The sequence below is a fragment of the Atractosteus spatula genome, chromosome 14 (assembly GCF_055471065.1).
Source record: "Atractosteus spatula isolate fAtrSpa1 chromosome 14, fAtrSpa1.hap1, whole genome shotgun sequence".
In the NCBI taxonomy this organism is placed as follows: domain Eukaryota; kingdom Metazoa; phylum Chordata; class Actinopteri; order Semionotiformes; family Lepisosteidae; genus Atractosteus; species Atractosteus spatula.
The window spans coordinates 39,556,959-39,572,223 of NC_142719.1; the positions used below are offsets into that span (position 1 = coordinate 39,556,959).

At 39.1% G+C, this 15,265-nt stretch overlaps 1 protein-coding gene across 3 annotated transcripts in view; it reads left to right on the forward strand.

The window, feature by feature from the left end:
- The first annotated feature begins 8,191 nt into the window (after positions 1 to 8,191).
- Positions 8,192 to 15,265, forward strand: part of pdlim7 (PDZ and LIM domain 7) — a 52,540-nt gene continuing 45,466 nt past the window's right edge. The window contains exon 1 of one of the 3 annotated variants that reach the window (XM_088932149.1): positions 8,192 to 8,448. In XM_088932149.1, the coding sequence (XP_088788275.1) occupies positions 8,419 to 8,448 (30 nt within the window). In that variant the 5' untranslated portion in view covers positions 8,192 to 8,418. Of the gene's footprint in view, positions 8,449 to 13,645; positions 13,775 to 15,265 lie in introns of those variants that run through there. The other 2 variants (XM_088932151.1, XM_088932150.1) reach the window with 2 other exon arrangements.

Genomic DNA, 15,265 nt, shown 5'->3' on the forward strand with positions numbered 1-15,265 from the left:
TGGCTCTGCATTGGGAGATGGACGCTCGGAAGCCTGCCTACCATCAGGTCCAGGAAAGACCCGATGACATAGGCCTCATCATAGCGTCCTGACCATCTGAGTCCGGGGCTCGGAGCGCCTGGCCTTGTTACCCTGGTTTTATTCCTAGTCCCTGTTCCGGATCTTGTTCCGAGTTTTTAACTGTGTTTGTCTCGTCTTGGATGGATCCCCTGGTTTTGGACCCTGGATTCCCCCTTTTGGACTGTCTGGATCCATTTGCCCTTGCCACGCCCCCCCAAGCGCTAGATCACCGTGGCCACGCCCCCTGAGCTCCGGATCACCGCGGTCATGCCCCCCTGTCTGTCAACCCGTCCTGATCCTCTATGTCTTTTCCCTGTTGTCCTTCTCCACTTACTTCCGGATTATACCATCTGCATAGGGTCCTGAACAACGCTTCGCGGGAGTCTGGACCGGCCCCCGTTATGTAGAGGGCTTTCAGCCTTGTTTCTGCTCAAAGGTTTCACTTACTTAGTACCACAGACAGTTCTTATCTTTTTAAAAAGGTAGCCTTGTGGATGCATGTAAATATTGTACTGTAGCTTAACATGGTAAACAATCAATAATATTTTTATTCTTTGTCATTTAGGGAATGTACTGGAATCGCATTTACAAAAAACTTCAAAATATAAAATCAAACAAGGATTTCCCAGTCCTCATGTGAGCACTCTTAGAAAATTATTTTTGGATCAGTCGCAGAATAGATTTTAAGTTTGTAATATAAAGGACGCATGTACAGGGATTAATTATTTCTTCAAAAACTTCCACTTAGATATGAAGGTTTACCTACCATCAACAAAGCACATTAAAGATAAGAGACTTAGATGGGAACAGGTCAGAGTCCTGAAATCATTCAGATTTTTATATTTGTTCATTTTAATCAAAAGCGCACCGTTCTTTACTGTGTGGCAGAATCATTTCTTACCAGTAATGAACTCGGTGAAGAAAGCAAGAATTGCAAGATTGCAAGAATGTAACTTAGAATTATGAGAGAAAGCCTTCCCAGGTGGCTATTTTTTGGAGCAACATCCAAAATTATATGAACGGACTTGTATTTGTTATCGACCCAGTACAAATTTCTTGGTTTCAGAACGGTCCTCATTCAGGTCTGCTGCCTGAAATGTAACTAACTGGACCTCAGCAGAAAAAAACGCTCCTCGTGGGACTGTGTGATAACAGTGTAATTCCCCCTGCGTCTGATCAACTACCAGGAGCTGTTTACTCGGAAATAACAGCAAGCAAGCTGAGAAGAGCCTGCATGAAGCTGTTGGAAAAGGTACCCTTGAAGTTTTGACACTCAGGACTGACCGAAGGAACAAGTGAAATAAAAGTCTAAGCAGGCCAATCAACTCATCAATTAGCACTGGAGATTAAAAACTAAGGTATAATGACAACCATCAGACAGTGTTCCTCCAGGACCGGGATTGACAGCTGCTGATCTAGGTTATTGCATTTTCCAGGGATTTGCAAATCCTAGGATACAGCACAGCATGATCATGACATGTTAAAACATTTCCAAGAATGTACAAGTGTTTGTGTGTGTGTGTGGGGGGGTGGTGTATTCATTGTATATAGTGTATGTATATTATGAAAAGGAAATGACACTATGATGTTATTATTTAGTTCCTCAGTAGAAATTGCTCAACAGGCAATTTCTTGTTGTGACAAGAAAGGGATGTAAGGAACAGCACTAGTTTCGCTGGGGAATTTCCTCATTTTACAACATTCAGTTTTCATATCATTGTCTATGATCCCTGAAATTTAAGAATTTCCCTAACAATAAATAATTTTGAACAATAATGAAATTACTCATCAGAAAAGTGCCAATTTTGGGTGTATGTACCATGTTGAGGTATTGCTGTACCACGAGTATGAAACTGTAAGATTCCTGTAAATGCAATATTAAATTCATCTTTGTTTAATGGTTATCGGCAATCTCAGCAAAACTGGCTAAGAGCTGCAGTTCAGTAGTTACTGTAAATCAGGTTAACTCTCATTTATATGTACATGTATCTGGAATAAACAGGCTGTAAATGTTTTATTCCATTTTTTAACGTCCTATATATAACATTACTTATATTTGTTATTGTGCAAAGAAAAACTGATTTATTTCTTATTTGGTTGTCTACAATAAGCGTTTTAAAGAAAGGAAGAATTTGATGAGGATATTTAAGAGTTCTGAAATTGGTCTTTTCTAAACTTTACCCTATTTCCCTTCTCCCTTAACTTCTTCTTTGATATGAAGGCTCACCTCCTTCTTTTGTATAAAGATGTTCATCCCATTTAAAGTTATAAATGCACTTCTATGTCATTTCCACTTGGTTCCCCTGGTTAATGATTTACTGTTTATTATATAAGCGTAAGAATTGTTGTCATAAGAACATAAATGTCCAGAGTTGTCACTGTTAATTTATGTACTGATGTACAAAACCTGTTTACATGCTTTATCGGAAAATTGTGTTTAGAGGATTTTGTTATCACAGCTCAGTACCGTTTTCTACTAAATTTCTAGATAAAGCCAAACATTTTATGCCTTCTTAAGATATGTGTAGACAAAATCAGCACAGATGTTCAATTCATGCGTGTCTCAAAACAGAAAAAAAGAATTCAAATCAAATCCTTGGTGACATTTTTGGTCAAGGTCTGTATTCTGATTGTAACACACCAGTGAATTTAAAATATGGAAATCTGAGGCTGTGCTTTTAAGCAACATTTTAACCTTGGCTCATTGTTAAAGACTGCATTACACCACAGCTCATGACAACTTAATCCGCTTACAGTGGAAAGTTGCCAGTAGCATTCAGTCATACAGGTCTGTGTTTCCTTATCACACTTCTTTCTCTTCGTTGTGAAATAAAAGGTACTGAAATTAAAGCAATTTACTGACAGCGGTGTAATATCTCAGTTTTTCAGATTTGCTTTATTGAAAGTTGCAAGGACAAAGACAAAGACAAATCAGAACATGGATTTTAGCAGCTAGCAAAAATCTGATCAAAAACATTGTTGCTTAGTATCAGTAGATCGGGAGCCATTTTTGGTAATTTTTTTATGTTAATTTTTTAAATATTTGACAGCTGATTATGTGTGATGTGATTACATATTATAATATTTAACAACATTGATTGCTTTTGATTAACCTGAGACATATATGGATTCATAATTTATCACGCACGTAAGACTCCCATGAGATAAATCATTTGAAATGAGAAGGCAATTTGGTACTCTAGTGCCAGAAAAGTCTGGTGTTAGCGAATATGAATAGTTATTGGCAATAATTGTGAGATTAATGAAACTCAACACTTACACTCTAAATATATTTAGGCCGGATGTGGCTTATCGCCAGGAAATATCAGGATTCTGAAGCACTTCCAAGTAAAGATGTGGAATTGAGTGGAGTTGATGTGCTTTGAATTCGTCTGGCTGGAAGTTTGGAATTAGATCAGATTAATGTTGAGCTTACACAATCAATGGAAGTCAATATGTTATTAGACTTTTAAACCTGTCTCTACATGAATAAACAATCAATGATCTCACCCTTTAATCACTTCGCTTTAATCATCGTTGTTAGTTATTAACATTTTCCTCTTCCTAATAGAGTCTATAAATATTAATCAAAATTACGAATACCGGAAGGACTGCTTTTACTTGAAGCATTCTGGTTAATAACCCTGTGGCAGCACATTTCTGGCCTGTTAAAATCCCAAAGCATACGCCAACATGTTTTACATTACAGTCAGGATTACTGAGAGGCGCGTACTTGCCAAAGTTTTGTAAGAAAAAAAGTTTAAAAATCTGCCTAATTTTTATTGAAATTTAAAATCATCGAGGCAGGAACAACTGTAAACGAGCGAGAAGAGAAACGACATACACAACAGAGGGAGCTGTTTAGTAGGTTTGGACTAAAAGTCCTTCTGTTTCACTAGAACAACGGGAAAGAGGGCTTTTAGGAATGGTAAGACATTAAGGGAGTGTCTGGAGGTAATTCATTCATACAAGCGGGGTAGGTTTGGAAAAGTAACTGGAACCTCCACCACGGAGAAATTCACGTTTCAACAAATTCAGGACATCAGCATCTCACCCCTCCTCTTTTAACTCCAATAACCGGAGGAGCTGGAGATTCATTTTGTATATTTTGTATCGAATACAGAAAGTAATATTCCAATACACGGAAATAATCTAGGGGTGACATTCTTTCAAACACCCGATCTTTTTAGTTCTGGCGATGGTAAAGTGATGTCCTCTTCTGCATTACTCCCGGTAGCCAGGAGATGGAGACAGCACAATACAAAATGTACAAAAAATTAAGTTCCGCAAACTATTGATCTTGATTTTGTTACAGTCATATAGAGCCCACAGCCCTAGGGCGTTTTTGTACTGAATTAAGTTGTTCTGAAAATAGTCATGTACATAAATCTACATTAAATACTTTTAATTTCTTTCTTTTGACAAGTACATGAAGGCATACACGACACATGTCTTATGTTTTGACCGCTGTTACGGAAATAAAATACTGTATCCTAAAGGTACCCGCTGAGCTATGAATAGGAAACAATAAGCAGATGTTCTAGATGTCTCTAGTCATGTCAAACAGCGAAGCCAAGTTTTGATTTGTCTATTGGCCATGATGAAACCGCTGAATTTTTGTCTCTATTGATTTAACATGTTAGAATGGGTTTTATGTAAGATGCTGAAAATTCAACAACACTGCGTTTCAAATTGTGTGTGCGTTTAGAATTCAGAAATAGTGAACGGCCTTAAGTTCAAATGTGCTCCCAGTTGAAATTATCGGTTTTCTTTTTGAACAGTTTATTGCCCTATACTGTACCTACAGGAACTAGCTTGGGGTGAAGATTGTTGCAACTAATTGAATACAACTTATACAAAATAAAGATGCCATGCGTTACAATCTTTTCAGAACACTGGGAATCCTCTCCGTTGCTGCACATTTTAATTTATGTTTCTAGTAGAAAGTTGAACAACGGTTAATTTTGGTTGCACGGCAGCCGCTATAATCTAGAATGCAGTTCAGTTGCATAGGTTTCTCGGAGCCCTGTTTATTTATACCTATCATTCGCTGGTTAAGTCGCTTCTGTAAAGCGCATCAAGCTAACAGCTCCCTCGTCTAGCTCTCTTCATCTCGATCTTGGGTGTTCAGGAGGGCATTGGGACCCTATAGTTAACTAGGGATGGAAGAGCTGACTGCTCCCTGCAGCTGGATCTGTTGAAGTGCCTTCTAAGGAGCTCGGAAATGTTCAGGTCTCTCACAGAGTGCTTTGGTCTCTAGACCTGAGCCTGGAGCACTTAGCTCTGTTGTTCATGACACTGTTGTTTATTATGCAGCATACCACAACTGGGTCATAAAGAACAGTAATTGTCCATAACCAGGATTTGTACTTGCTTCCATGAAAGGCATCAAAGGATGTTACCATTTATCCCCAAATCTCCTCACTTCCAGCGTGGAACCCACACCAAATATTATTCATCCATCCATCTGTTCAATTTCAGGGGATCGCAGGGGAGCTGGAGCCTATCTCCCAGTAAGCAACAGGCGCAAGGGGGGCCACACCCTGGATAGGACACCAGTCCATCGCAGGGCACACAGAGACAAACGCAGACATGCACTCAGTTCAAGTTCACGTTTATTGTCTTGTGTACCTGCTTACTCAAATGACAATTGACATAAAGGATGATGTCACAATTCTTGGAGAAAGCAACAGCACAGCAGCAATAATTTCAACCAGCATTTAGACAGCAGCTGTGTGCCAAATTCAGCTGTGGCAGCATTTTCAGTTCAGTGCAAAGGCAAAAGGCAGTGCAGAATCACACCTATGGCTAAAGTTCCCAGAAGTCAACGAATCTACCAGTATGTGTTTGGATTGTGGGAGAAGACTGCAGCACCCAGAGGAAACCCATGTGAACAGAGGGAGAACATACAAACTCCACACAGCTAGCACCCCAGGTCTGGAATTGAACACAGGACTCCACCGTGGAAAGCCAGCAATAACAAACACTGTGCCACAATGCTGCCCTAAATATTAAGAATTATGCAAACAGTTTTCCTACAACACTACTTTTTTAGCATGGAATAACAATTGTTCCTTTGGACACACCAAGTGGAGAACTATATAGTGTAGCGATTCCTGAGATTTTTTTTTATTCCACATTGTTTGTCTTTTCTTGGCAGCCATGCTTAAATCTATATAAACATTTCCTTTTCAGAGAGCCGGTTTGTTCCATGCTTCAGGTTAGTGATAATTAGGTAGATTCATTCCTGCAGCTCTTTAGATCTGTGATCTCCTTATATGGGCACTTTCTAGCGCACAGAAAAAGAACTCCGCTAGACCTGTATTGAATAGTTTTCCTGTCTGATAAAGCATTCTTCAGATCAAAGACCTGTGTTCAGCACATAAACAAAGATCAAGCAATACCTGGTTCAAAGAAACATTTCAAAATCTTGATTTGAAATAAGAAATCAGGGAATTCCAATGTCTGACTTGATTTTTCTTTGGCTTTATTTTCTGTGGTTCGTTCGTTTGGAACCGATTCGTTCCAGATTTTAACATGTTTTTGGCCCAAGGAAGAATCTGATTATTTCTGTTGCTTTTTCATGAGTGAAGCTGAAATGTGTTCGATGTTTTGTTGTAGCAAACAGCTCATTAATTGATTTTATATCAAAGAGGCAGTGGTGTTAGTAAATACAGTACACTATAGATTGATTTGAACTCTGATAATATTAGGTATTTTAGTTGATGAACATGAGGAGGAAATAATCTGGCAAAAAATGGATGCTCAATTTTATTTTCTAGGTACATTTTTTAAGAACAAAAAAATCAGACTTCACTGGAGTTTAACTCAAGGCAGCAAAAGAAAACACAGAGCTGCATTTCACCCAAAGTAGTCTTCTGTTCACTGTCAGATAACTGACAAATGTTTGTTACCTGGCAGGGCTTTCTGGCAAGTGATGAGGAAAGCTGTATCTAAAAAAAGCACGCTTTGGAATTTTTATAGGAATGATTCTGTATGCATAAAATACATAAGCACCTTTAAAAGAAGTTACATAATGAACTGGTGGCAGAGGATAGTGATTAGGGTTGTGGATTCATACTGTAACTAGCTTCTCCCTGCGCACACTGGTATTGTATCACAAGAACATAACAAAGGAAAAGAAAGGCGGCCATTCAACCAGTCTAACTTGCTTGGCTGCTGGTTAGAGGATCACATCCAACTGCTTTGTGAAATAAGCCAGGGTCTTCGTCGGCTTCAGTGACATGAACTTTCCAATAATTCCTACCGGTGTCCTTATATTCAAATACTCCCCTCTTGCTTCTGAAGACGTCCGTTGGGTTGGCCTTGTCATGGTCTTTGGGGGCTCAAAATTTGTGAATCACATTGTTCCTTCTTCTCTGTTCAAGACTAAGAAGATTCAGTTCCTTCAGCCTGTCAGGGAGGGACAGTTCCCTGAACCACAGGAATGTACGTGGTTGCTCTTTTCTGGACTGATTCCAGAGCACCGTATTGTCTTTTGTATTGCAGTGACTGAAGTACTGTGGTCAACGCTGCTCTTGCCAAACAGCAGTGGAGTTGAATTGGTTAGGGTGTCGTGTTATTAATGCAGAAATGATGGAAGATTAAGACTAACAGTAATACATCATTTATTTATATAGCACCTTTCCAAACCCCAGGATGCTGTACATAGCGATAAAGAAAAGCACAATAAAAGGTAAGAGAAAAAAATAAACAAGAGCATTCGGGTTCGTACAGAATAAATGTGGGACAACGTGGTTCGGGTTTGAAGACATTCAAAGAATTTTAAATTTACTGTAAATTGTAAATGTAAAAACGTTCTGTATTGTTAGCAAAAAACCCAAAACAAACATTTGCTAACAATACAGAAATCAACTGGGATCCCGAAAGCTAAAATAAAATGCCAACATGACATTTCAGCTGGGTTCAGTGACACAATAAAACCAACACTTTCAAGTCGATGATTAGCAGGGGGGGTCATGGAAAAGTCGAGCGCTTCAAATTATACACCACTTTTATTCCGCAGCTGGGCTCGTTGAGCAAATGATCTAGCTGCTTAGTTATAAAAACGAGCTGGCTGCAGGTCAGACGTGTGTGTTAAGCGGCGAGATGGGAGAGCGCAGCACCGCGCAGCCCATCGCAGCCCCATGCCAGCTTGTACCTGTAGATGGAGCGCGGAGAATTCGTGGCAGCGCTCCCAATGACGTCACCCGGGCTGTAGGTTTTTCCTTGTCTATAAAAGGAAACAGAAGGCAAGTTTACGGCTGCTCGTGGATACAGTTGGACTGGCTTACAAGGAAAACTTAGCACATAGTAATTAACGTTTTTAAAGTGCAAAAAAAAAAAAGATCGTTAACGATGTCCGCCAGCCAGAAAGAGGCTCCGGAGGTAACTGCCATATAACACGATTGCTTTTGCGAGTTGCACAATATTTTTGTTCTGTATTCATAAAAAAACCCGTTTACATGGCTCTGGTAATATTTATACAAAGTTTTTTAATGGAAGTTTTGTTTGGCGTTGGCGTTTGGAGGCGGAAAAGAGGGAGTGGTCCACTCTTTTCCTAATTCAGCTTGTTTTCTTTTTGTAAATTGTTCTTTTAAGTTTTATAGGGCAGGGTGCTCAGAGATTGAATCCTTCTGCACATACGAGATGTGTTTTCATAAGGACGTTATCTGCGTTTTTTTTGCGTTTAGACCTAAATAATCAAACGCGATCTTTGCAAGTCTGAGCAACGCTGCGTGGATAATTTGGGTGGGTCGAGATTTGTGATCACGAAAGCTTCTTGAGAGTTTCCTTTTGTAAGCTGGCTGTGAATCCGTTCGTGTAAAGGCGAAACAAGTTCGTGCACTTAGCATTTTTTTTCAAGTGCTAAAAGAGCAGATATTTCATGTTCGTGGATGTTAAGTTATGCTGCGTTTTTTTAAGTTGGTGCACACATTTTCCCAAAATAAACGCACTGATATCATTTTGAATATTATTCAAATAGTTTTAATGTGACAAGAAAAGTGTCAATTTCTGATTGCATGCCAGCAAGCAAACGTTATGTATTAATCGAGATCTCCTCAATCGTTTCCAGAATTGCTTAGCTATTTGCTTAGATCAGCATTTAACCTGAAATGATCAAACACTCGTCTGGTCACCGATATTATTTGTTGTTGTTTTGTTTTTGTTTTTTTTGGGGGGAGACTGTAAGTGATGTGGTTTTGTTTAGTATCTATATTGCTGTGGTTTAGATGTATGAAAAGGAATAGATGGTACTGTATATAATTGTAACCCCCCTACCAAAAAAACGGTGCATTAGTGTTTTTATGGTGACGTCGATCAAAAATAAAGATCTAAAGTCCTACAGATTCAATATATGAAACGTGACAACACTTTCATTGTTGTCTGAGCTCAGCAATATAAAACTTCACTAACGAACTTGGAATTGCATTATCACCTTAGGACAGGACAACTGCTTTTTAGCGTTAGTGCCCTCTGAAAAGAGAATCTCTTTCTGTGTTGTATAGATCAGTGTTATTTTGTGTAATGCTTCTTTTTGGGAAGATATTGCGAATTCTGTGAATGGCATTCTGTTCTGAAATAGATCTTGGCATATGCAGGTATGCTAACCTTCTGTTATGATTTTGCCTCACAGTTTTATCCAGATTCTTTAACATGTACCCATTTATACAGTGAGGTATTTTACTGGTGCAATTTGAGGGGTGTACTTTGCTGAGGTTTACTTTATAAGTACAGTAGTGCCTCACCTGGCCTTGAAATCCATATACATGATATCGCTATGAACACAGAGCATCAATCTCTACTCCATACAGCTGCCTGTACAGTTTTCATTTGTAATTTTCAGACCAGAGATACTGTTTTGCTGCTCTGACAGTGCTGGTAGTGGGTTTTTTTTATTATATCCTAAAAATGTAGAATTTATTCTTGGATATATGGGAGGTCTCTTCTACCTCGTAAACATCACTGAATGCTTTGTCCTCATTGGTCAAAGCTCTTTTCACATTTTGCTTCCACATTACTGAGGTTAAGTGAAAATCAATGAGTTTCCCTGAGCCCGACAGCTAATCGGATCTCTGTGACATGGTCAAGAAACATTACAGGGCTACATTCCAGTAGTGTATTTTACAGATCTTCACTCTCCTGACCTACCCTCGCTCACAGTTTTCTGAGTTTGACACATACAAGGAAAGGTTTCATGGTTTAACACACTAGCATAGTGACTGCAGAAGTGTGGCAGAAAAATCAGCTGGAGTTGCGGTGAGTATTGTAGGTTTTAAGGCTCAGCTACAGAGTTTCTCTCATGTAGAGGGGAGTTCCAATGAGTTTTTGATCTGGACAATGTACTGTGTTGCGGGCGTGTGTGCATGTTGGTGTTCAGCTGGTGGTACTCTGACATTAGTTGCACCATTCTGTAGTGAGAAGATGAAAATTGCTTTTCGTATAACGACTTACTGCTTATAAAAATATAAGATGTAATTGTGCTAAATCTTTGGATATCTTTTTTTTTTGTCTGACCTTTATGAAGCCTTTGTTGAAAGAGGGTTTTGCCATGTGATGTACACTACTGCGGAATTAGCCATTTATATTTGAAAGGAATTGTGTACATTGGACTGTGTTATTTGACACTCATGCTAGGAATGTTGCAGGGTATTGTTCTTCCATCTGCATAACATGGATCAGTTAAGACCCTTGTTTTACCCGTCTGATGCTGAAATATTGAAACCCGCCTTTATTTGAACAAGTTTAGACTACTGTAATTCCTTAAATATGGGGATGTTTGTATGATATTATAAAAGGGCTCGTTATATCCAGAATTTTGTGGCTTGTGTGCTTTTTAAAAGTATTCTACTGTATGTCAATGCTAACTCCTGTCCCCTGTGAATTGCACTTGCTGCGGTCTGCTGATTTGGGCCTTACTTACGTATTCTAATGAAGATCAGGATCAACACAAAGGCTAACTGAGTCTTTTTCTTGTATCACATCAATGTGAAGTTTTAAATGCAAATTTATATGTACATTTTGCAGGATCAAGTAATTGAAGAAAACAGGGTCAGAGAGCAGTCCTAGTTTTTCAAGGAACGTTGCAAATCTCAAGCACAACCTCTTGAACGTTCGGCTGTATATCAGTTGAATTTGTAGGGATAATAGGAGGCACATGCTAATAAAATCAAATTATGTATTAATTTCCTAAATACTTAGTCGGAGATTGTCTGGGACCTGTAAGAAAACTTTGTAAGCACATTCTGGGTTCAGCTTCAGAATACAATCAGCCAGGCAAGAAAACCAGGAAAGAAAATCTCTTTTTGCAAACAAGAGCTATAGAAACAAATGGGTTTCTCACAACACCAGTGTGAGGACAAAGGGGATGTAATGCCAATGGATTAGACGCTGCTATATGAATGTTCACTGGTGGACTAAGTAATATTGGATTGGTTACAAATAATGAAGAAGACCACCTGTGAGATGTTGTCTTAAACTGTACGTTTGCAGAAAAGAGAGAAAACCTAGAAGACTTACCTGAGAATCCTGCAAAAACTATTGGGAAGAATTGCTAAAAGTTAATAATATGCGGGGTCTTGTTGTCAGTGTAAAAATGTCTAGTGGGATGGATGTTTCTAGTATTTGTCTTCATCTAGTTTTGTGTAATGGCTAATAAGTGTCTTTATCTGAAAACATGAGATGCAAAACCTTTTGTGAATAAGGTGATTCACCTGTCTTGGAGACAAAGCAAAATGGACTGACATAATTTTATCTCTTTGTCAGGCCAGAGGCACGCTGGTAGTTCACTAGGTTTGTTTTGCTCTTGGATGTTCATTAAACTTGAAAGACTAAGTGTGAAAGTCACAACAATGTCTTATTTTTGTTGAACTGAATGTCACACTTCATAATGAGCTGAAATAAGGTAGAATACAGTGAAAATAAGATTTACAGTATTGGGGTTAGGCATGCTTAGTGCTAAACTCTAAATGTAAGTGTACCATCTCAAAGTCTTTTAATAGGTATCTAATGGAGGAGTTTTATTTAAACGAACAGCAACTCCCAGTTAAACTGTGATTTTTCATTTCACAGTTCGGTACATCTTGTCCTAGCTTAAAGCATAAGCACTCCAAAAAAAAAACTATTTGAAAGTTTTGTCTGTAGTGTGATTTCATTATTCCGTGTTTCCAGAGGTCCTTGACTGGTTACAGCAATTTGGTTAAAATGCACTCTATTCTGTGACAGTGATCGGTTTCGTTAAAAGGTTTCCAAAGAATAAACTGCAGTCTGCAAGCTCAAAAGACCTGCACAGTAAAGGACATGAAAAACAGGAAATAATTTGGTGGAATAACTTGCAGAATGCGATGGTTTGGCACTTCAAAGTGCATTGTGGTTATTCAGAGAGATTTGTATACAGTTGTAGAGAATCTGTTTCCTCTCTTTTTCCTGAGTAATATACTTGTGGGACCTCTCTGTAATAAAAAATAACAAAACTAAGGAGGGCAGCAGAGCTATAGATGTCGTTAATGTATTGAAAGCAAGCCACACTACAGATCACACCAATTGGAATACTGTTTGGTGCTTTCAAAATATCAACGACATCCTGCCCTTTGTCGAAGGGGAACACTAGCACCAGAATAAATCCTTAGAGTGAAATTCCCCTAAGGAATTTTTCAATGCCCTGCAGCAGTTGGTGCAGTGTTATTCTCTAGTCCCAGGTATCCAAAAACCGTTCACTATTTTAATGTAGCCTTAAATATAGAAAAATCTGTTTAATTTTGGATTGAGCAGGATAACTACCATGTCTTATGTGTAGAAGATGACCAAAACTCTTTTAACCGTCTTGCAAGAAGCTCAAGCCTAGTGGAATTGGGTTTTCTGTTTCTGGTAAAAACCGAAACCGGTAGCTGAGAGCCAGTTGTCTCCTGTATTCTTACTACCCTCTTCTCAACTCTTTGACTTTTACAATCAAATTTTCTTCTTTTTTTTTTCTAGGAACAGCTGCTAGCTGTTCAGTCCCCTCCTTGCTTCTAGTTGGAAACCGAAGCCTCTCAGAATATCCACCAAATTAGAATTATTTTAATATATAGGTCATTAAAAACAGGTGCCCTTTTTTAGGCATCCTTGTAGGAGAAGTACAAAGATGTTGAAGTTTGTTTTCAAACTGGTCATACTGAGAGGCTTTTATCAGAAGAAAATCTTCAAACAGGCTTTTGTACCTGACAATTAATTTAAGTGGCTCAGTTGGGCATACGGACCAGTGAGAAGGGTCAGTGCTCCTGTCAAGGAGTCACAGAGGCTTCTTATTGCCAATGCTGAGCTTAGTCAATAAAGATTTTGATTTGGACAAAGAATGCCCATTTAAAGTTATTGGGTTCTGCTGCAGAAATAAAAGGCAGTCTCTTTAAAGCTCTTAAATACTACCTCCCCACCCCCCCTTAATTGCTAGCTCTGTTACATTATGTCTGAATGCATGTGATGGTTGCAGAAAAGAATGTTGACTTGTCTTTTTCCCCCCCTTTTGATTGTCTCTTCCAGCAACTATTGGTTAGAATATGTGAGCTAAGAGCCAGGAAATCAGGGTGGCTGACGTTCTCTCTGAGCTGTGACTCACTGGGGTGTTGGGCTGAAATAGTTCGGTGTAGTTTTACATTCCTTATATAGCCTCTGAGCAGCGTGAGGAGAGAGCAGGAGAGCCTGTGCCGGGACAGGAGCAGGGGAAAGACTACCAGCGGTAAGAAAATTAGATTCCTTGAGTCCTACTTTCCTTTGAGTTTCAGAGACTCGGGTTTCAGGGTAGACCCTGAAGACATTGCACAGAGGAAAGTATTGAAGGCTGTTTTTGTGGACATCGATGGCTGTTTGTTTGCCAAACTAGGATCGTAATTGGTGTGAAGGATCATCCTATGCATTTCAGAAATTGACCTTGCCCTTAAAAGCCACAGGAGACTTGTGTGAAAATACCGTTTGCTGATTTAGTTGTAAGCTGGCAGTGGCATGCTTCATTTACATTCAGTTATCCGGGGAATGTAAAGACGTTTGTGCATTTGTGTTTTTGCACTTTCTTCAGGTGTCTGTTCTGGTAACTGAATATACAACATTGCTGTGGCAATACTGATTTTCCCTGGGGACACACTTCAGCAAAGTGCTGCTATTGCAAGGCTCATTATGGTGGTTCAAAGAAAGATGACAGCTTGGCTGTGATATATATATATATTGAAGGAATTCCCTGCCTGTCCTGTTCTGTCAGTCTTGAGTTGAGAGGAATTTATTGACCTGTCTGCAGAGCTCTTCCACTTTTCTTCTGATTTGAGGCACGTTGTAGCTTTGCAGTGGCACAAAAGTAACATGGTGGGGGGGGGAAGGAAGATTGATTAATGCAAATCTTCAAATGAAGGGATAGATGAACTAACTGCAGATGAAGGGATAGTGACAGTGTGCTAAAGGACACACACATGGCTGTTTCATGTAAACTGTGTTTCATACTTCAGCCCATATTGTCTCTTGGCCTTTTTTTGTTGTTTTTTTCTGAAAGGAGAACATTTATTTACTGACAAATAAGTCAGATTTTAAGTAGTAGATTGTGGATTTGCTCACAGCACACAGCTCCTTGTCTGTGAAACCTCTAAACATTGTTTTTTCCATAATGAATAACAATGCTGTGTTTAGGACAACAAAGTAATAAATGTAGGGTGCGATCTCTTCCTATTTTTTAAACTTATTCTGTCTGCTGTCTCCATATCAAGATCTCGGCATGGTGCTCTCCTTTGTTAAAATCTGATCAGTATATATCTTAGTGGGGAAAGAGAAATCGAAGATTATGCAGGCAAGTTAAAATATTTTTGTGATGTTGGGTTTCTTTTATAGAGCTTGATGCTTTAGTGAAAGGCACAGGCATCAGTATTCCACTGGTGGCTGAAGTGTATTAAATCCATGTGGTGCATTTCAGCGCTGTCATTATTATCTAATCGAAAGCCAACACCAAAATGTTAAGAACCAGGAGTGTGAAGCCCAGCCAGCCAGTCCCTGTTCCCCCCCCCTTCCACCTTGATCCAACAGGAAGTCTCCGAGTGCTTTTGTTTCAAAGATGTTTCCTGAACACACCGGAGAGCCTAATCAGTCATCAACAGGGTGTTAGTGAAACTAGCTCAGGCATCGTATACTGTGCGTTTAAACTAAAAGGCAGAATTTTTACTTAAACTGCTTCTCTTTGTACATGTAATGC